At 39.0% G+C, this 23812-nt stretch overlaps 1 protein-coding gene across 2 annotated transcripts in view; it reads right to left on the bottom strand.

Moving 5' to 3' along the window:
• cin (Molybdenum cofactor synthesis protein cinnamon) overlaps window positions 1–23812 on the bottom strand; it is a 48622-nt gene that overhangs the window by 8328 nt on the left and 16482 nt on the right. For both annotated transcript variants that reach the window (XM_068344210.1, XM_068344211.1), the window contains exons 2-5: window positions 20912–21047; window positions 18649–18795; window positions 6009–6169; window positions 1390–2240 (exon numbers count right to left, since the gene is read on the bottom strand). In XM_068344210.1, coding sequence (XP_068200311.1) covers window positions 1390–2240; window positions 6009–6169; window positions 18649–18795; window positions 20912–21037 — 1285 coding nt within the window. In that variant the 5' untranslated portion in view covers window positions 21038–21047. The remainder of the gene's footprint in view (window positions 1–1389; window positions 2241–6008; window positions 6170–18648; window positions 18796–20911; window positions 21048–23812) is intronic.

The raw sequence follows: 23812 nt of genomic DNA on the forward strand, positions 1-23812 counted from the left end.
TCCTATGTTACATACACATAGTTGATGAGTCAGCAGGAGAAGCAAGATGTTTAGTCGAAGTGAATTCTCAGAGTGCAGATCTCTGCATTCACCCATCCAGGGCCTCCTCCCTACAAGCTCAGACATCGGGAGCCCATGGAAGGCAAGGCCCTTATGGAGTACCAAAATACTTCACAATGGCCACTAAGCAAAGGTGTTTTCGTTCCTGAAGTCTATGTACTACTAAAAGTCCTTGGACTCCTCTGACTTACAGTAGAGATTCAGTGGTTCTCTTACTCTTTAGAAAACCGGCGGGGGGAAGGCAACGTCCTCAAGGCCAAGAGATCCCCAAGCCTCTAAGGACGAAGTTTTGACATTCAATATTAGAAATAACTCTCTCCCTAGGATATGAATTTTCAAATCTGGGAACAGATTTGGGAATGCATAATAGGGAGGAAGACAATAGATTGAGCTGCGCAGTTTCATTCATTCCAGATATGGGAAACCATTACTACTATTTTAGTGTAAGGCAGTCATTACTGGGCAGGCAGGTACAGACGACACGTGTCCAAGCCAGAGTAACTCCCACCCAGGGGAAGGAGCCAAACTACACTCGAAATGGCGCTCAAAATCTCCACTTGTCAGTGGGGTTGAACATAGTCACACCCCTCACAAAGGTATATAACACATGGGGAATTGACAATATAAACAATTTTGCAACATGTCAGACCTTTTGAGGCACTTCCTCTAATCACAAGTGAATGCGCTCCAAAAAAACCATCACATATAATAAATCAAAATAAGGAAAAGATCCAACATTGCTAGTGGAAAAAATAAGAGCTTAGCATAGAAACTTCATTTTACCAGGTGGCCGAAGTCAAAATTGGCTCGTCTAAGTCAGACAGGTAGGTGGCTTCCCTTGACCTACCTGCCATTAACTACCGTTACTACTTTGTTAACAATTCAATAGCTCTTCCAGCGAGTTCAAGGATGAAATTTTGTATTTGTGTAGGAACAACAGCAGATAAACTAAAACTACCATAAATATTATAAAAATAAACTTGCTAAACACATAAGTGGTTTTAACCCTTTTACCCCCAGGCTCTTTGGAAATTTCCAACCCTTAACCCCCAGGGGGTTATTTTTTCCCCAGCACATTTTGCAGTATATATTTTTTAAATTGCTCTAACAGCCTTAATTTTTGTCATAGAGAGGTCAGGTTGGTCTCATTCTCTTGGAAAATGCCTGAATTTTTTCAAAAAATTATCAAAAATATGAAAAAAAAAAATTTTATAGCATTTTTTTGCAAGGACGTACCGGTACGTCCATGGGGGTAAAGGGATGGGTTTTGTGAAACGTACCAGTACGTACTTTGGGGGTAAAAGGGTTAAGTAAAAACATTAAACGTACCTGTTGACATGACAGCAACAATAGGTTTAGCAATGACTAGTACTTCTGTTACACCAACAGTTGCTAGCAACCCTACTTCAGATGGACCAAGAAGAGTTCCCGTGGTGAGGATAACCTCATTGGCAGCTATGTCACTTCCTATGGGCCTAATATCTTGACCTACTTCTGGAGTCTTCAAGATTTCTATTTCAATCTCTGTTCGTCCATCATCAGCCTCTTTCGTCAATACCGTGTCTTCGACCTGAATTACGGCGTCTGCACCTGGAGGAACTGGGGCTCCCGTGTTTATTCTGATACATTCACCACTTTTAAGAGAAAACTCTTCTGGCTTACATCCTGCAGTAGAACTTCCCAGCACCTTCCTTAAACCAGCACCATCGCTGGCAACAATAGCATAGCCATCTTTAATGGAGGCTGGAAAAGGTGGCAAAGGGTCATTAGCTTTAATATCCTCTGCTAAAATATATCCAAGGGACTCTGCCATTCCAACGGTTTTTGGTCCACACTGCCAAGAATTTTTAATGATAATTTCTATAGCCTCTTCAACTGATATCAAATGGTAAGGGGATTTCCTGGGTCTTCTACAAACCTGAGACACATCTGCCTTTGACTCTGAGCTGCCACTGGAGCTAGAGTGATAGTGATGGTGATGGTGAGATTTGTGGTGTTGTGTCCTTTGGTGATGGCCGTGGTGGTGATGGCTATGGTGATGGTGGCCATGAGAATGCAAATTATCGTGGTGGTGGCGAGTAAAGACGCCTCGGCCTTGCAATTCCGAATGAGTTTCTTTTACATTCGTGGTGTGTTCCAAAAGAAGATCAACTGCATGTGGTATTGAAGGGGCAATAAACCTGGAAATTTGAGAAGCAAAATTTGTAATACATATAAAATTGAACTGAAATTAACTTATTCATGATTATAAGAATATCAACTGGACACCACTGAGGACTTAATTTTGCAATTTACCTAAAGATCAAATGCAAACAAACCTTATACTCGTAATGATTCGATTAGCCTTTAACCAATTTCAAGTCAAAACCCCAACTAACACAGACTCTTAAAACCAAAATGAGACCCAGCAACCGGCAGTCATTATACAGAAGGTCCTTAACTTACAAACATTCAGATACAAACAAATCCAACGGAAAATAACAAAGATAATATAAAGAAATTCTGTAATAAAACAATATTGCATCATTTAATAGAGTAAGCAAAATGACCTTTGAAATAACCTGACATCTATTTCATAAGAAACCTGACTATTTGTTGACGTTTGTAGCTGGAAATCAAAGGCATTGGATTCAGGTCAGGTCTACCATAGTCCAAAACTGCAAAAATTTAAGCTTGTACTGCAAGTTGAGGCAACGTCCAGCTCAAGCTCGTTAGTTCCTTTGGTCACTGCAACCTCACCATCGTTGTGAGCTAAAGAGAAGGGGGGGAATTTGGGGTAGCCTATAGGTCTATATGCTGAATCATCAGCAACCATTGTCTGGCCCTCCATTGTCCTACTTTAGGTGGAGAGGGGGGCTTGGGTGCTGATCATATGTATATATGGTCAGTCTTTAGGGCATTGTCCTGCTTGATAGGGCAATGTCACTGTCCCTTGCCTCTGACATTCATGAGCAGCCTTTAAACCTTTAAACACCTACAATGAAGAATACAGTGAAAGAAAATAAAAGAGTAACAGTGGTAGTTATAAGTAGGTGGTAATGGATTAGGTTAAACTATATGAATTTGGGATAACTAGTCCAGCGCTGCGACCCGTGAAACCATTCAGCGCTCGAGTGAAACACGGGAAAAACCCTACAATTCCACTATGAAATGAACGTTAATAGAGGTTGGACAGTAAGCTGAAGACAGGAAGAGGAATTGACGTAAAGTACTGTAGAAGGACGTAAGGCACGAGTGACTAGGAGCTGGAATAGTTGATGATAAAAATGGCATGAAGAAATGTATGAAAAAGGCACAAAAGTTATCAGTAATATTACGGGAAAATAAAAACTGTTCAAATTAAAGCAAAGAGACTTTTTTTTTTTTTTTTTTTTTTTTTTTTTTTTTTTTTTTTTTTTTTTTTTTTTTTTAGTGCAGACTAATAGAAGGTTAAGTTAACTTCCCTTTATATCAAAGGCCTGAAAATAATGGAAAAGAAAGGACAAAAGTAGGACTTGACTTCAATACACAGCTCTTACAAGAAATATACATGTGAACAGAGAATACCAAAGCCTTGGAAAGCATACATAAAGAAACATTCATTGAACTGTGTATTCCAAATATTAACAATTTCCTAAAATGAGGCCATCAAATATGATATATAACTTTTTAAAAAATAATTAGTTATCCTAACACATGCACCAAAATCAACCCGAGACATCTTCCCTAGAGGTCATAACAACAGTGACTAAACTAACATAGTGCCCACAGGAAAAAGAAATGTTAATTTGAACCAGATAAGATGAGGATAGTATCAAGAGTAAAGTCACTGATCTAATATTTTGCTTCCGATTCAGTTTTGTTAACGAAAGAAACAAAGGTTGTACGACCTCTGGAAATTAGGCATGTGCTTCAACATAGGGAAATTGGCCCGCTAACAGGATGAAGAAAATAACTTGTATCATCTAAACAATAAACAATATGCAGAGGCAGATTTGAACTATGATCTCACCTAGTTCAGTATGAAGTAATCAAATCACACATATTTATTAAAGGGATTTTTACTTAAATTTCCATTTTAAAAAAAATGGAAGGAAATAAATCTTAAAAATAATTTTTATATTTTTAGCTATACAAAACTGAGCCCCTTAAAACGGGGATATGTTATCAGTGGTGCTAGAAAATCCATTGGTTCATTAACAACGTACTGTAGTTGGTTAATACCAAGTGGCACGAGGGGGGAATCCCCGCTCACATGTCTGACACAGAATAGTTACTTTTTCCCATGGGCATAGGACTGAGAAGGATGTTTGAAGCGGGAAATTTAAATCAAAAGACAGTTTTGTATAGCTAGGAAGAATACAAATTACTTCTAAAATTTGCTATTTGCTCTTACACGCATACAAACCTTTACACATGCTCAACTCGTTAGTAGGAGGAAGTCCGTAAAAACCAAACCGGAAGATTCTTGCTTACCCCAGACGTATCATCCTCTCTGCTCCCGTATTGGAGCAGGAAAAATAATTCCAACAAGCTCCAAACAGCTAACCATATGATGTAGAAGCTGTTAGGACCTCAATCAGTATTGGCTTAAAGGAAAGCCAGTACTAGACCACGGAAAACTAGGTACAGTATATGAAAAGAAATGGATGGTAAGACTGACCAGTCTTCTACCTTGTAAGGAGGATAGAGGAGTTGCTTTTTCGCAGACAGTCTGCGAAAAAGGTTCTGCATTGTGCATCTTACCAACATGAGACCTCCAACCAGCATGTAACAGTTGCAGCTGCTGCATCCCTTCCAGAGAAGGACAAGAAAGAGGTACAGGAGTTAGTCATCCTAACTCTTTGAGAATTATGCTGAAACATTATCTTGGATGGACTGCATACCATGATCAGTGAGGGAGCTGAAAGTGTTACACAGGCAAAGACTTAGCCCTCAATGTTATAAGGGCTTGCGAAACTCTTTTCATCAATGGAATGCCCTTGTTACCCAAGGAGGGCCACTGCTTCCATAGGGCATCGTCCTATGTAACAAGAGTTTCAGGTTCCACCAAGGAGACCAAATACCCAATTCTCAAGGAAAATAAGATGATGCCAACTTCCTTTGGGCTTGCCTTAAGGTTACATCAATGTTCTCGCCTATCTTTGACATCACCCAGAGGAGGGAGACAGAGAAGGCTCAGAAGCCAGAGTACCAGAGGAATAAAGGACAGATCCAGTGAATTTCTGAGAATTCGAGAAGACCCTGAAGGACTAGAATCTCGCTTAGATCTCTTCTTTCTCCTCTTACCATACTCAGCCACTGAGAGGATGGACATTCCCTACACTCCTCACAAGTTAATGACTGCAAGCAGTCATAACCCGCCAGTAACTACCTACACCTCGTTATCAATTCTAACAGCCGAGTTCTAAGCCTGACTGAATTCATATTCATAATAAAGCTAAGTTTATATTCATGAAGGATTAACTACATATTCAACAATAAGCTTAAGTTCTATGTCAATTTTATGTCTAGATTAAACGGGTACATTAAAAATAACATGCATTACTATGCACGATAAAGATTAGATTACTGTACACAAAATAAAATAAATTTTCAATCAAAGTTGTATTCATTTCCTCATGCTTCTTATTTCCTCAGTTAACCCTTTTACACCCAGGCTATTTGGAAATTTCCAACCCTTAACCCCCAGGGGGTTATTTTTTTCCCAGCACATTTTGCAGTATATTTTGTTAAAATTGCTCTAATAGCCTTAATTTTTGTCATAGAGAGGTTAGGTTGATCTCATTCTCTTGGAAAATGCCTGAATTTTCTCAAAAAATTATCAAAAATATGAAAAAAAAAAATTTATAGCATTTTTTTGCAAGGACGTACCTGTACGTCCATGGGAGTAAAGGGATGGCTTTTGTGAAACGTACCAGTACGTCCTTTGGGGGTAAAAGGGTTAAGAAGCACATTCAACACATTACCTCAGGCATTCCTCCGAAGCTTTTTTGCTACCCGGCAACGTCACAATGAGCGTCTTTCCTCGGATGCCGCAAACAGGCCTTGAAAGCACAGCTAAAGGAGTAACTCTGAGTGATTCAGTTATCATTAGAGTTGCAAGACCAGGGGCCTCCTTTTCAATGACCTGTTAATAATTAAAAGGTAAAAGGAACTACAATTTAACATACAGTATCAATCATTGCTACAGCATAATACAGTCAAGTCTTTTCATTTAAAAGACCCCCAGAGAATTATTTTCAATCATTTTATCACCTATAAGTGTGCAGCATTTATTTTATCTGAATGTGTGGCAATGGTACAGTAAATTGACAATTAAAGAATACTGTTCAATAGAAAAGTTAAGTATATGATACCAAAGTAAAAATACTGAATTTCTGGATTATCTATATACAGTATTCCCTAATTAAATGACTATCCACAATTATGGTAGCCTCAACAAAAAAAATGCAACTCCGGTAAGTGATTTACAAATCTGAAGACTTTCTGCAATATCTTTCCAGTGATATTCAAAACGGACCAAGACTGAAATAAGATTCTGTATTGGAAAGCCCATGAGGGTATGGAAGTACCCACACCACTTTATGCATTGGCAACCAGTTTCTTCCTCAGTACTAGGAACATAAAAATAGGCTTGGTTAGAGATAGGATACTATACATCATAAAAGGCTTAGGGTTTCTATTTCCAGAAAAATGAAAATCACTAGCCTAGTTTTGTCAGTGAAGTGGCTGGGCTGTTCACCCCTACCTGGACGTATCCTTTTCCTGGTTACAAATGCGAGCGGGGGAAGTCTTCTGTAAACTACTACCTGATCTGACATGTGATGTGAGGTTAGATAGCCACTAAAGCCAGAGCTTTGAGCATGTGAGGAAAGTTTATAAATTACCCATAAAACATCACAAATTATTAGTAATTTGTATTTTTCCTAACATACTTACCGAGAACTACTTTCTTAGGAGTTACCTGGAACCTCCTCTCAACCGACCAGAGTTTTGTGTAGTTTACCCTACTCCTGTTTTCTGTGATGGTAGGCCTAGGCGGAAGGATACGTGCCCTAAGGGCAATCCCGAGGCAGGCCACATGTGAGCTTGGGTCTCGACCTTCAGTAAGTTCTCTGGTCGCGTCGTGATATCATCTCGACGCTCCTCATATCTCAGTGCGACCCTTTGTGTACCGCGTGTTCATATCAAAACACTAACTTGGAAGGTATCAAATATCCCAAATCCCCACATATATGCTCTACTGTCTATAACTCCCCCACCTTTTTGTTACATAAGTCTTGTCGTTCCAAGTTATTCGCCTGCATCTGGTCCGTCCAATGAGTATAAGAAATTTGGCTAATATTTAGGAGACTCTAAAAGAAAGAAATCCACAGTGTGGCATTCATCTACTCCCTAGCTTACACCTAGACAGCCACCACAGGTGCTTAGGAGAATGTATCCTAAAACTTGTAGGTAACATCGCTGAGGTAAATAGAGGCAGTAGTGGTCTGGTGTTGCCAGACAATGTCGTAGTGGTCTGGTGTTGCCAGACAATGTCGTAGTGGTCTGGTGTTGCCAGACAATTTCATAGTGGTCTGGTGTTGCCAGACAATTCCGTAGTGGTCTGGTGTTGCCAGACAATTCCGTAGTGGTCTAGTGTTGCCAGACAATTCCGTAGTGGTCTGGTGTTGCCAGACAATGTCGTAGTGGTCTGGTGTTGCCACACAATGTCGTAGTAGTCCGGTGTTGCCAGACAATTTTGTAGTGGTCTGGTGTTGCAACACAATTTCCCTCAATACCTAAGCAACATAGAGGTTCTTACAGAAAGCCAGTGAAGGGGGTATTATCTCTTTAGTTCATGAGATACAAAGCAAGGTTGTTCTATGTGATTGGAATGCATCTTCCATGACACCTCATAGATCCAGAACATGAGAGCAAAGCAACGGGAACTTCCTATTTAGGAATGTGGCTAATAGGTCAATGATAAATTTACACAGACAACAAAAGCCTTCTCATTACTCCCGGGTGTGGAGACCAGTGTCAATAATACCTCTGTATAAAATATATATTTAAATATATATTCCTAAAATATTTTGTTAAAAGTTTATGGATATTTTGGGTGATTGAGAAATTTTCTTTATGATCGGTAATTACCTTACCTGGAGAAACATTCCTTGGAATGGGTAATTATCTCCGTAGTTTACTTTAGAATTTCTTTGAATTTGTTTCTTTCAATTTGTTTATTCTAATGTAATTCTGGTTTGTTCAATTAATGTTTGAGGCTTTATTTTTCCTAATCACTTTAAATAAAATTGTGCTAATTAACTGACCTCAGCCTTCGTTGTGCAAACCAAAGTAAATAGGAGTTAAAGATAACTACTAACTACCTAATTTTTTGAATATTCCGAGCCAAACAACTCTACGAAGTAACCTCGAAGTCACTGTTGGAAGGGAAAACCAGTCCAACACCAACCGTCAAGAAGTGATTACTCTCCTTCACCTCACCTTACCTTGGGACATTTTACCGGTTCTATTTGTCGTCGTAGTGCTGGACTTTTTCTAAATTACTCTACAACGATGGGACTCATTGTGTTTAGTGCTACGAAAACCGAGTGTAAAACTATGAAGAACTAAATTAACTCTACACCTCGTCTGATGAATGTGGAGGCGACCAACAGCAAAGGCTATGGAATCATCATACCCATGCTCTTTTTCATCCTATGAAGTCATTATAAGGTGGGTCATTGTATTGATTGGCACAATAGTAGTGGCATTTCTTTGGTGACTTTTATCATCCTCAAGTCAAAAAATAAATAAAGCCTTGAACTCAGTAATTGAAAATCGCTCTTGAAACTAGGTTTGTTTATAGGCTACTCTAATTAAAATTATCAATTGTCGACCTTAAATTGCTTGTTAATTGAAATTCGGCCTTTTAACGTATATTCTTAAGTGATGCCCTCATCGCATATATTTCATTTGTTAATTAGGTCAAAATATTGAAATTGTTGACTTTTGATTTGCAATTTTAAAATTTAATATTTAATTGATATTAGCTTTGGAGGTGAATTTAACTTTTTGATTTACCTTTATATATTGTAAACAATTTTAGTGTAGTCAAAAATTATATTGATATTTCCATTTAAACAATTCTATACAAATTCTGGTTTTCAATTTGAATTGGGTGGTTAAAGATTTACCTATCTTTTAGGTCTGGCTCAAGGTGGAGTGGAAAGCTTGGGACAGGAGTACATCTGCCAATGCTTCTAGGTTTGCTTTACCAGAAGCAATCGCTACTCCAAGTGAACTAGCATCAACTGACAACCAACTATATATAATAAATTTGTCAAGATTATTTAAAATCTACAGATGTTAGTTTCTGTATTACAAATAAATATTTTGTTATAACACGGTCGTTTGTCCTAAGTCATTTTTTCTACTCATGGCGACCGTGACAGGATTGAGGATGTTGGTGGTTAAGAGTTGCTGCTGGTTCGCTTCCAAGCTAGTCAGACGAGGTGTAATTTAACATTTATACTTCCTTGGTTAAATTTTAAGATTACGTATATTTCCATTGCCGTTTTGACTTTATTAGGCTTTATATTCTTACTGAAACTGGTATCAAGATGACTGAGTTATTGATTAAATCACGAAAATATGTTAGAAAGTCAGTTACTGAAATTTACAATAAGAAGGATCAGTTTTCATCATATAGTGATATTGAACGTTCTACACTGAAACTGAGGCTTGAAGAGCATTTCACGAAATTATCTGACTTAGATTCTAAAATACAAATTTCAAAGTTTTCTACTGAATGTGATGAAGCTGCTTTGTTAGTTGAGCTTGATGCATGTGAACAGTACAAAACTAAAATTCAAGAGAGCATCTCTACTTTACAAAATTTACCTCAGGTTCGGCATCTGCCTATAGATAATCAGTCACATCAGTCCTTGTTAAAGAGTCCTCATGCTCCTTTACCAACCTTCAATAGTACTGAAGGCGAAGATCTGGGGAAGTTTTTTGTAGAATTTGAACAAACCCTTTCAAAGTTTAAGTTCCCAGAATATGATAAGTTATTGTTGTTAAAACAGCAGGTAAAGGGAAGAGCTCTTACATTAATGAACACTTTGGATGTTCAAAGTCAGAGTTATGCTGATGCAAAAGCTTTGCTAGAGAAGGCTTTAGGCTCAAGAGAAGTTCAAATTTTTAATACCATAAAGCAAATATCTTCAATAAAACTTTCAGATGATGATGATCCTTTTGAATATATTGGGAAAGTAAGCAATTTAGTAGCAAGCGTTAAGACCTTAAATATTGATGTTGACATGTTTCTTCAGTTTTTCTTCTGGAATGGTTTAAATGAGAAATTAAAGTGTCATATGACTGCCATAACTAACAAAATTAGGCCATCTCTTTCAGAGATTAGGGATAATTTCTTTGATGCTAGTGAGAGATATTTACAAGGTAAAAAATTTAAGAAAGTAGAGAAACTAAAGTCTGACACTACTAGCTTTGCTGCCAAGGTTTGTTTTGACTCTTAAAGTAGGTAAATGCTGCATTTGTAGTAAATTAGGCAAAGATCCAAGTCATTTTTTGAGTAAATGTCCTAACTTTGTATCTAGCAAAGATAAAAGAAAAAAATTGGAGGAACTGGGTGCTTGCTCAAAGTGTGGCTATCCTAGTCACATATTATCAGAATGCAGATTCAGATTTAATTCCAAATGTAAAAGCTGCAAAGGCTGGCATATGTCATTTTTGTGTCCCGATGAAAAAGGTGCTACCAGTATTAAAGAAAATCCAAATTCCGAAAAGAAAAAATTTAAAGCCAGTAACAGTACAGATAGAGTTAGAAACTCTGAGAGTGGTAATGGAGATGTTGTTGGTAGTTCAAGCAGTAGTGTTGCTGCTATAACTGAAGTTTTAAATTGTGAGGTTGAGGGATATACAATTTTGCCAACTTTTAATATTTCAATTAAAGGTACCAATCTCAGGGTCCTTAAAGACACTGGATGTCAAGCAAATTACATTGAAGAAAATTTGGCTCAAGATTTAAATTTGAAAGTTGTAAATAATGGAGTTTCTTTAACCATTAATGGTATTAATTCCTCTAAGAGTTATAAGACTAAACAAGTTGAAATTGAGTTGCCAATTGGTAGCAATAGTTACATTGTATATGCATTTTGTCTTCCCTCAATTGATGTTTCATTGCAGTTACCTGGGTTAAATGAAGTAGTCAGTGGGTTTGTTTCAAAGGGATACAAGCTAGCAGATCGGGGATTGTTAAATTCTACAGATAGGATAGACAATATTAAATTTATATTAGGATCAGAGTCCTTGCATTGTATCCCTGAAAAGGATATAGTATTTGGGAAATCAAATGACTCCATTTATTCTGATACATGCTTGGGTATATTATTAAAGGGAGACATAAATAAATTAAAGAGCAATTTAAGATTCTTGAAGCCTTGTTCTTCCATGAAGTCGAATGTGCAACATATGTTAAAAGCTGTAAATGTACTTCCAACAGGGACGAAAGAGAACGTTTCAGTAGAATCTTCATCTTTAAATGAATTGGAGACTTCTAATACATATGAGTTGTTTGATGATGATGGTCAGATAATAGAATCTGAGTTGAATAGGGCTACAAATGAATGCTTAGAACTCTCTTGTAAATATTATGTTGGGGAAGACAGAGGTCAATATCATGAAGATAATGTACAACTGAATGACAGGCTTATAGGGTATGCTTTAGAAGAAACCCATAGGGCTGCTGATGGAAGATTATGTATGCCACTGTTATGGAACCCGAAAGTTAGTCATCTACTAGGCCGCAACTACAATTTAGCCAAATCAGTGTTGAAAACCCTTACATCTAAATTGGAAAAATTACCTGATAAGTTAGCCTTAGTGAATGACACCTTTAAGACTCGGGAGACATTAGGCATCATTAAGGAGAATATGACCAAAGCCATTGATTACCACATATGAATTGTTAAGGAGCTGACCAAGAATATTTACGATGAAGTTACTGGGGCTAAATTAATGCTAGTTGAAAGTCGAAGATTTGTCAAGCGTCATGTGACAAGCCTGATTCCTTTAATGTCAAGTGACCATTGACAGCATGGCTAAAACTTAAGGAAATTCTTTCACTGTTTCATAGGAAGACATTTAATCTGTAAATATTATCAGTTAACTTTATTTTGTTTTAAATTTATTTTCCATTGACTTTTCAGGTGAAAATTCAATCCCTCCCCTCGGAGTGTATAAAATATATATTTAAATATATATTCCTAAAATATTTTGTTAAAAGTTTATGGATATTTTGGGTGATTGAGAAATTTTCTTTATGATCGGTAATTACCTTACCTGGAGAAACATTCCTTGGAATGGGTAATTATCTCCGTAGTTTACTTTAGAATTTCTTTGAATTTGTTTCTTTCAATTTGTTTATTCTAATGTAATTCTGGTTTGTTCAATTAATGTTTGAGGCTTTATTTTTCCTAATCACTTTAAATAAAATTGTGCTAATTAACTGACCTCAGCCTTCGTTGTGCAAACCAAAGTAAATAGGAGTTAAAGATAACTACTAACTACCTAATTTTTTGAATATTCCGAGCCAAACAACTCTACGAAGTAACCTCGAAGTCACTGTTGGAAGGGAAAACCAGTCCAACACCAACCGTCAAGAAGTGATTACTCTCCTTCACCTCACCTTACCTTGGGACATTTTACCGGTTCTATTTGTCGTCGTAGTGCTGGACTTTTTCTAAATTACTCTACAACGATGGGACTCATTGTGTTTAGTGCTACGAAAACCGAGTGTAAAACTATGAAGAACTAAATTAACTCTACACCTCGTCTGATGAATGTGGAGGCGACCAACAGCAAAGGCTATGGAATCATCATACCCATGCTCTTTTTCATCCTATGAAGTCATTATAAGGTGGGTCATTGTATTGATTGGCACAATAGTAGTGGCATTTCTTTGGTGACTTTTATCATCCTCAAGTCAAAAAATAAATAAAGCCTTGAACTCAGTAATTGAAAATCGCTCTTGAAACTAGGTTTGTTTATAGGCTACTCTAATTAAAATTATCAATTGTCGACCTTAAATTGCTTGTTAATTGAAATTCGGCCTTTTAACGTATATTCTTAAGTGATGCCCTCATCGCATATATTTCATTTGTTAATTAGGTCAAAATATTGAAATTGTTGACTTTTGATTTGCAATTTTAAAATTTAATATTTAATTGATATTAGCTATGGAGGTGAATTTAACTTTTTGATTTACCTTTATATATTGTAAACAATTTTAGTGTAGTCAAAAATTATATTGATATTTCCATTTAAACAATTCTATACAAATTCTGGTTTTCAATTTGAATTGGGTGGTTAAAGATTTACCTATCTTTTAGGTCTGGCTCAAGGTGGAGTGGAAAGCTTGGGACAGGAGTACATCTGCCAATGCTTCTAGGTTTGCTTTACCAGAAGCAATCGCTACTCCAAGTGAACTAGCATCAACTGACAACCAACTATATATAATAAATTTGTCAAGATTATTTAAAATCTACAGATGTTAGTTTCTGTATTACAAATAAATATTTTGTTATAACACGGTCGTTTGTCCTAAGTCATTTTTTCTGCTCAACCTCTCCCTGCCAACTGAACTGATCTACCAGTACATTCTGACACCTCGATGGCGGGGCAAACTTTATGCACCTGAATTACCAATTTATATAGGAGATTGTACCTTAACCCTTTTACCCCCAAAGGACGTACTGGTATGTTTCACAAAAGCCATCCCTTTACCCCCATGGACGTACCGGTACGTCCTTGCAAAAAAATGCTATAAATTTTTTTTTTTTCATCTATCTATCTATCTATATACCAAGGCACTTCCCCCAATTTTGGGGGGTAGCCGACACCAACAATGAAACAAAACAAAAAGGGGACCTCTACTCTCTATGTTCCTTCAGCCTAATCAGGGACCCAACCGAGTTCAGCTGGTACTGCTAGGGTGCCACAGCCCAACCTCCCACATTTCCACCACAGATGAAGCTTCATAATGCTGACTCCCCTACTGCTGCTACCTCCGCGGTCATCTAAGGCCCCGGAGGAAGCAGCAGGGCCTACTGGAACTGCGTCACAATCGCTCGCCATTCATTCCTATTTCTAGCACGCTCTCTTGCCTCTCTCACATCTATCCTCCTATCACCCAGAGCTTTCTTCACACCATCCATCCACCCAAACCTTGGCCTTCCTCTTGTACTTCTCCCATCAACTCTTGCATTCATCACCTTCTTTAGCAGACAACCATTTTCCATTCTCTCAACATGGCCAAACCACCTCAACACATTCATATCCACTCTAGCCGCTAACTCATTTCTTACACCCGTTCTCTCCCTCACCACTTCGTTCCTAACCCTATCTACTCGAGATACACCAGCCATACTCCTCAGACACTTCATCTCAAACACATTCAATTTCTGTCTCTCCATCACTTTCATTCCCCACGACTCCGATCCATACATCACAGTTGGTACAATCACTTTCTCATATAGAACTCTCTTTACATTCATGCCCAACCCTCTATTTTTTACTACTCCCTTAACTGCCCCCAACACTTTGCAACCTTCATTCACTCTCTGACGTACATCTGCTTCCACTCCACCATTTGCTGCAACAATAGACCCCAAGTACTTAAACTGATCCACCTCCTCAAGTAACTCTCCATTCAACATGACATTCAACCTTGCACCACCTTCCCTTCTCGTACATCTCATAACCTTACTCTTACCCACATTAACTCTCAACTTCCTTCTCTCACACACCCTTCCAAATTCTGTCACTAGTCGGTCAAGCTTCTCTTCTGTGTCTGCTACCAGTACAGTATCATCCGCAAACAACAACTGATTTACCTCCCATTCATGGTCATTCTCGCCTACCAGTTTTAATCCTCGTCCAAGCACTCGAGCATTCACCTCTCTCACCACTCCATCAACATACAAGTTAAACAACCACGGCGACATCACACATCCCTGTCTCAGCCCCACTCTCACCGGAAACCAATCACTCACTTCATTTCCTATTCTAACACATGCTTTACTACCTTTGTATAAACTTTTCACTGCTTGCAACAACCTTCCACCAACTCCATATAACCTCATCACATCCCACATTGCTTCCCTATCAACTCTATCATATGCTTTCTCCAGATCCATAAACGCAACATACACCTCCTTACCTTTTGCTAAATATTTCTCGCATATCTGCCTAACTGTAAAAATCTGATTCATACAACCCCTACCTCTTCTAAAACCACCCTGTACTTCCTTGATAATTTTTTTTTTAAAATTCAGGCATTTTCCAAGAGAATGAGACCAACCTGACCTCTCTATGACAAAAATTAAGGCTGTTAGAGCTATTTAAAAAAAATATACTGCAAAATGTGCTGAGGAAAAAATAACCCCCTGGGGGTTAAGGGTTGGAAATTTCCAAATAACCTGGGGGTAAAAGGGTTACTACTTGTTGCAAGCCACTCTTCTTTTGCTGCTCACCAAAGCAACAGTTAGAACTAACAACTGATTCCTAAAAGATTGCTGTGCCAGGATTGCTGCTATCCTTTTGGCATAAACATGTCCTTCAGGTTTGCAAAATTGCAACCCACTCCTCCCCAAGGCATTGGAGAAAAAAGAACATCTCTGTGGCATTGAGTTAATTAGAACTCACACCCAGAAGTTCCTGTCATCCTTCCACCAAGTAAAGTAAGTGCTTGTCATTCTCATATTTGAGTTTTGCTGATACGATTCATGAAGGAAATTCACAATACAATTAAAAAGTTTGGGTTTTCGAAGCATCAATCATTGAGCTCCACGCCCGTCAAGTTCAGTGCACTTTCCGACATTCTTGTTTTTCACTGCCACTCTGCAGGTTGCAGCCCACCTCTCACTCCCTCCGTCTTGTTGGCACTGTGCACAGTAAACGTCCTGCATATACATCATCTCTTTGCACCAAGTATTCAACTTTTTCAGTAGTCCCTACAAAAGCTTCACCATCCACTCAACCTATCCCTAAGCTCTATAAAAATGTGCTGACCTTGGGGCAAAAAGTAAAGGTGCTGAATAAATGTAGACAAGGTACATCTTACGCCACTGACGGTCAAATGTTTCACGTGAAAAAGAGCACTTTGCTGTATATCAATAAAAACTATGCAAACATTCATTCTGCCATACAGGATGTGCAAAAGCTACATGCAGTGCTAAGAACGTAGCAATGATGAGGGACAAGGAAATGATCTAGATGGAGAACACAAAGATGTAGCACAGAGTTGAATCTCAACCAGGATAAGATGCAATATCTCGCTTCCAATATTTCAAGTGTTCTCCTGGTAAGGCTGAGAATCACAGACTATGCACAAGTGAAACATCATTACCTATGCTAAATAAACCTTTCCTAGCCAGCAAAGGTAGGTTTGATAGTTACAGGTGATTTTTTACTGAAAAATGTGAAGATGTCTATGGAGGCAGCATCAGAAGACCACAAGCCAGGAAAGCTTTCTTTTCCGAGAGATTATCAAGGAGAACAGGTACAAGCCAGAGCAAGTGTAGAATATGGATGAAACAGGTTAGCATATATGATAGTTTATATGTACAAGACTTCTGAGCTTAAACTCCCCTCAATTGACTGAGACTCATAACTTTATGAAGAAGAGTGATGAATACTAGACAGATACGTGTCCTTACATAGGGAAGCCTCCCTAGCATCCTTAATCTCTACCATAGAAGTACCGACGAGGGAGTCACAGTTGATCCTCCTCTCTTGGGAAGGCCTTGCAGGTGACTGAATATGATGACAATAGAGCCTGGAATCGACCAAGACTGTCCTACCCTTCTGATGGAGGAGGAGGAGGAATGCTACAATGACACCTGGCCTTCTTGCATAGGGCAGTTTTCTTTGCTTTCCTAAACGTCCTCCTACCTGGAGAAGGGGAGGGTCAAGGAGGCGGAGGACTATGATTATAATGTAGAGAAAGAGGATGGTGAATGTCTAAGCTTGTTCACCTATAAACAAGCCTGGGTCTCTTCGTTATCTCACACAGCAACAGAAGGCACTACAGAGGCCAAGGATCCACATAGAACAAGTCCCACTGGGGTGGTATATTCCACAGAAATGCTCATCTTTATGAGAGCCTGGTGAAGGAAATAATGCTTGAGGGTTGCACAGGGAAGACAATAGTATCCTCAATAGTTCTGTAACCTCATATGTTTAAGACTATCAGCAGTAGCAGCAGGAGATGAAGGTGAAGGAATGGGAAAGTCAGAAATCAGCAAACCACCATTGATAATCCAATATAAAGTGTACTGCAGCAGATGAATCACAAAAATACCCAATCCTTTAATAGGGGTAGTTTGAGCAGCGACTGGAAGCAAAAGGCATCCACAGATGTATTGCAATCTCAAGTCAAAAAGAGATGTCTTTGGCTTACACTGAAATATGAATTTCTTAAGCTGTTCAGCTAACCAGAAATAAGACGTTACATTTGAATGGACGAGCACTAGAGTCTCCTATAACAAATGTTTGAAACCAAGGATAAACTCCAAAGTTAGGTAAACTAATAAACAGTGACTGACAGAGTATGTTCACTGACAAGACTTACCCGGAGAAAACTCTGGTCTCCTCATACAAACCATAAGCACAAGCCACTTACCAGGAGAAATCTCTGGTCTCCTCATACAAACCATAAGCACAAGCCACTTACCAGGAGAAATCTCTGGTCTCCTCATACAAACCATAAGCACAAGCCACTCAACAAAATAAATACTATGGAACAAAGGAAGAGACTTCCAGAAACTTCAAGCACAGCCATGGCAGAGAACGACAGACCACGTCTGCTCTCAATTTGACAGAGAAAGAAAATTATTGGAACTAAGCAAACTAGTGGGAGTGTTCCCCCATGACACTGTTAAGCCATCAGTCCCTAGTCTAGTTTCAAGCTTTGACAGTTCCCAGCTTTGCCAGGAAGATACATACATACATACATACATATACCATGGGACTTCCCCCAATTTTGGGGGGTAGCCGACATCAACAAATGAAACAAAACAAAAAAGGGACCTCTACTCTCTACGTTCCTCCCACCCTGACAAGGGACTCAACCGAGTTCAGCTGGTACTGCTAGGGTGCCACAACCCACCCTCCCCCGTTATCCACCACAGATGAAGCTTCATAATGCCGAGTCCCCTACTGCTGCTACCTCCGTGGTCATCTAAGGCACCGGAGGAAGCAGCAGGGCCTACCGGAACTGCATCACAATCGCTCACCATTCATTCCTATTTCTAGCATGCTCTCTTGCCTCTCTCACATCTATCCTCCTATCACCCAGAGCTTTCTTCACTCCATCCATCCACCCAAACCTTGGCCTTCCTCTTGTACTTCTCCCATCAACTCTTGCATTCATCACGTTCTTTATAAAATCCTGCGAGACATCAACAAAGCCAGGAAGATAATCCAGATAAAAGAAAAGATGTGAAATCTAAATTGAAACAACAAAAAGTACACAGAATACAAAAGAATTCGTAGGAATATACAAAATATTCTATTATCAATAATGCAAAAATTAGAAATTACCTCTTTCACAGCTTCGGGAGTGACATCACGCGGTGCAAATCCAGTTCCCCCAGTTGTGATAATCAAGTTTAAATCTTCTAAACACCATTCCAGTATTTTCTCCTTGATTAATTGCGCTTCATCTGGTACACAACCTGTTTTGCTGACCTGTAATATATCAATATGCTAGAATTTTTACTTGGACTTTTTCATAATCTTTAAAAACATCTATGAATAGTACTTTACAAATTCCTCCTCTTGATAGAATCAGATGATCAAGAAAATGTGAAAAGGACCAGTGTATTGGAACGAATAAAAAGTTGGTACAGTACTTTTCATTAAAATAGTGCAATGAAACTGACTAAACAACTTTTTCAATGAAATTAACATATTTTAAGTCTCAAAGGGATGATGGATACAGTATTCTAACTTAACCTTATAATAATTTGTCACCTGTAAGAAGATTTGGTCATGGGATCTTTCCGCTACAACACCTCCACCAGTTAAAAGATGTTCTACTCTCATGGCTTATAGAAGACATCAACAAAACAGTTGAGTTGGACTAATAGCAAAACAAAATACTGTACTGAAACTTTCCCTTAAAGGAAAGATACTACCCATTGAGATACTACCACAAGAGAGTTATGGCATCTTTTGACTGGCCAGACAGTACTACATTAGATCCTTCTCTCTGGTTACGGTTAATTTTACCTTTGCTTACACATACACTGAATATTCTGACCTATTCTTTACACATTCTCCTCTGTCCTCATACACCTGACAACACTGAGATTACCAAACAATTCCTCTTCACCCAAGGGGTTACTGTACTGTAATTGTTCAGTGGCCACTTTCCTCTTGCTAAGGGTTGAAGAGAGACTTTAGCTATGGTAAGTAGCTCTTCTAGGAGAAGGAAACTCCAAAATCAAACCATTGTTCTCTAGTCTTGGGTAGTGCCATAGCCTCTGTACCATGGTCTTCCACTGTCTTGGGTTAGAGTTCTCTTGCTTGAGGGTACACTCGGGCATACTATCCTATCTAATTTCTTTTCCTCTGGTTTTGATAAAGTTTATATAGTTTATATAGAAGATATTTATTCTAATGATGTTACTCTTCTTAAAATATCTTATTTTTCACATTTTCCTTTCCTCACTGGGCTATTTTCCCTGTTGGAGCCCCTGTGCTTATAGCATCCTGCTTTTCCAACTAGGGTTGTAGCTTAGCAAGTAATAATAATAATAATAAAATGTGTAAAGTCCAAGATTTCCAAATAGAAATGACTATTACAAGTTACCGCCAACCCTAACATCTAGCTGTAAAGAACTATGAACAGATGTTGCTACTGGTTATAGAAGGAAAAGATATCAACGGCATTTTGTATGATGGAGGACATAACATATACCACTTGCTTGATCGGTAACGTCTGCCTGGTGTTTCCCAGTCGGGGGTTCAAGTCCCGCTCAGACTCACAAGTGCCATTAGTGTCTGCAACCTTACCATTCTTGTGAGCTAAGGTTGGGGGGTTTGGGGGAGCCTATAGGTCTATCTGCTGAGTCATCAGCAGCCACTGCCTGGCCCTCCCTGGTCCTAGCTTGGGTGGAGAGGAGGATTAGGCGTTGATCATATAATATATGGTCAGTCTCTAGGGCATTGTCCTGATTGCTAGGGCAATGTCACTGTCCCTTGCCGCTGCCATTCATGAGCGACCTTTAAACCTTTTAAACCTCTGTAGATCTTTGCATCAGTTTTCAAGGCCAAAGAACAATATTTGTATTATTATATGTACTGTACATATCAAAAAATGAAAACAAACAAAACTACTCTAAAATCTATGCCCTTTTTACAGGCTGTCAACGCTAGAGTCCGTGCTTTACATACGGTAATCTAAAATGAACATATGCCTTTAACCCTTTTACCCCCAAAGGACGTACTGGTACGTTTCACAAAAGCCATCCCTTTACCCCCATGGACATACCGGTACGTCCTTGCAAAAAAATGCTATAAAAAAATTTTTTTTTATATTTTTGATAATTTTTTGAGAAAATTCAGCCATTTTCCAAGACAATGAGACCAACCTGACCTCTCTATGACAAAAATTAAGGCTGTTAGAGCAATTTAGAAAAAATATACTGCAAAATGTGCTGGGAAAAAAATAACCCCTTGGGGGTTAAGGGTTGGAAATTTCCAAATAGCCTGGGGGTAAAAGGGTTAAATTAGAGTAATTTTGCAAGTTTTGGTAAAACTTGACAGTTACAAGAACAGTAAACAAATTGATGATACAAACCTTGCCTTGAAAAATTTGAAAACTATTAATGAGAGCAACAAGATTGGCCCCACTCTCATCAACAGCCTCACCCTTGGAGCAACGATCACTCACTGTTAATACACCAACAGTGATCATGTTGGACATTCAAGAAAACCTGAGGGAGAAACAAATAAGAATTACAGTGATGCCTCAGCATATGAAAGTAATCCGTTCAGGATACGGTTTCGTATGCTGATTTTTTTGTATCCTGAGTCGCGTTTTACATGTAAATAGCCTAATCCGTTCCAAGCCTTATGAAAAGACACCTTTTCTTTCATAAACACACTAAACTGTAGTAATAAACATGCAATGCAGCCATTTCTATCATTCAATAATCAACCCAATCGTTAAAAACAGCCTAATCCATTCCAGAAACCACCATGAGATTATTCAATAATGTAGTTATAGCCTAGTTATCCCCTTCAAGCCCTAAGAAAATGGTCCGTTTTCTTTACTACTGTATAAAAGTTACGGTACTGTATGTAAAGCATTTGGATCAGTGAAGGTGTATTGTTACCTGTACACCTAAATTAAGGGTTGATACCCTGAAAAAAAAGGTACAGTTAATTAACAAAAAAGTTGAAACTTTTTAAAATTACTCTCAGCGATGAGTTGGGATCTCGTAAGCTTTTCGTATCCTGAAAATTTTTTCGTATACTGGGGCATAAAAATGTTATTTTGATAATAAAATAAATTTTTGAATATACTTACCCGGTGATTATAATAGCTGCAACTCTGTTGCTCGACAGAAAACTCTAAGGTAAAACTCGCCAGCGATCGCTACACAGGTTGCGGGTGTGCCCAACAGCGCCATCTGTCGTCCAGATACCCAGTACTCAATGTAAACAAAGACTCAATTTTCTCCTCGTTCCACTGCGTCTCTATTGGGGAGGAAGGGAGGGTCCTTTAATTTATAATCACCGGGTAAGTATATTCAAAAATTTATTTTATTATCAAAATAACATTTTCAATATTTAACTTAGCCGGTGATTATAATAGCTGATTCACACCCAGGGGGGGTGGGTAGAGACCAGCAATATATGTTTACATTATTATGAGCTAAGAGTTTTTATTTCATTTTAGAAGTTATCAAAATAACAAAAACAAAATAAATAGGTACCTGGTAAGGAAGTCGACTTGAACAATTACTTTGCCTTTTTAAGTACGTCTTCCTTACGGAGCCTCGCGATCCTCTCAGGATGCTGATCGACCCCTAGGATCTGAAGTATCAAGGGTTGCAACCCATACAACAGGACCTCATCAAAACCCCTAATCTAGGCGCTTCTCAAGAAATGACTTTGACCACCCGCCAAATCAACCAGGATGCGAAAGGCTTCTTAGCCTTCCGGACAACCCAAAAACAACAATAAAAACATTTCAAGAGAAAGATTAAAAAGGTTATGGAATTAGGGAATTGTAGTGGTTGAGCCCTCACCCACTACTGCACTCGCTGCTACGAATGGTCCCAGAGTGTAGCAGTCCTCGTAAAGAGACTGGACATCCTTAAGATAAAAAGACGCGAACACTGACTTGCTTCTCCAATAGGTTGCGTCCATTATACTTCGCAGAGATCTATTTTGTTTAAAGGCCACGGAAGTTGCGACAGCTCTAACTTCGTGTGTCCTTACCTTCAACAAAGCTTGGTCTTCCTCACTCAGATGGGAATGAGCTTCTCGTATTAACAGTCTGATAAAAAAGGATAAAGCATTCTTTGACATAGGCAAAGATGGTTTCTTAACTGAACACCATAAAGCTTCAGACGGGCCTCGTAAAGGTTTAGTTCGTTTTAAATAGAACTTAAGAGCTCTCACAGGGCATAAGACTCTTTCTAGTTCATTTCCAACCATATTCGATAAGCTTGGAATATCGAACGATTTCGGCCAAGGTCGAGAAGGCAGCTCGTTTTTGGCTAGAAAACCAAGTTGTAGAGAACATGTAGCCGTTTCAGATGAAAATCCGATGTTCTTGCTGAAGGCATGAATCTCACTGACTCTTTTAGCTGTGGCTAAGCATACCAGGAAAAGAGTCTTTAAGGTGAGATCTTTCAGGGAGGCTGATTGTAGCGGCTCGAACCTGTCTGACATGAGGAATCTTAGTTCCACGTCTAAATTCCAACCAGGTGTAACCAAACGACGCTCCTTCGTGGTCTCAAAAGACTTAAGGAGGTCCTGTAGATCTTTATTGTTGGAAAGATCTAAGCCTCTGTGACGGAAGACTGATGCCAACATGCTTCTGTAACCCTTGATAGTGGGAGCTGAAAGAGATCGTTCTTTCCTCAGATATAAGAGGAAGTCAGCTATTTGAGTTACAGAGGTACTGGTCGAGGATACAGATACTGACTTGCACCAGTTTCGGAAGACTTCCCACTTTGATTGGTAGACTCTAAGGGTGGATGTTCTCCTTGCTCTAGCAATCGCTCTGGCTGCCTCCTTCGAAAAGCCTCTAGCTCTCGAGAGTCTTTCGATAGTCTGAAGGCAGTCAGACGAAGAGCGTGGAGGCCTTGGTGTACCTTCTTTACGTGTGGCTGACGTAGAAGGTCCACCCTTAGGGGAAGAGTTCTGGGAACGTCTACTAGCCATCGAAGTACCTCGGTGAACCATTCTCTCGCGGGCCAGAGGGGAGCAACTAGCGTCAACCTTGTCCCTTCGTGAGAGGCGAACTTCTGCAGTACCTTGTTGACAATCTTGAATGGAGGGAATGCATATAGATCTAGATGTGACCAATCTAGGAGAAAGGCATCTATATGAACTGCTGCTGGGTCCGGGATTGGTGAGCAATATATTGGAAGCCTCTTGGTCATCGAGGTTGCGAAGAGATCTATGGTTGGCTGGCCCCAGGTGGCCCAAAGTCTCTTGCATACATCCTTGTGGAGGGTCCATT

This window comes from Palaemon carinicauda, chromosome 20 (genome assembly GCF_036898095.1).
Source record: "Palaemon carinicauda isolate YSFRI2023 chromosome 20, ASM3689809v2, whole genome shotgun sequence".
NCBI lineage: Eukaryota > Metazoa > Arthropoda > Malacostraca > Decapoda > Palaemonidae > Palaemon > Palaemon carinicauda.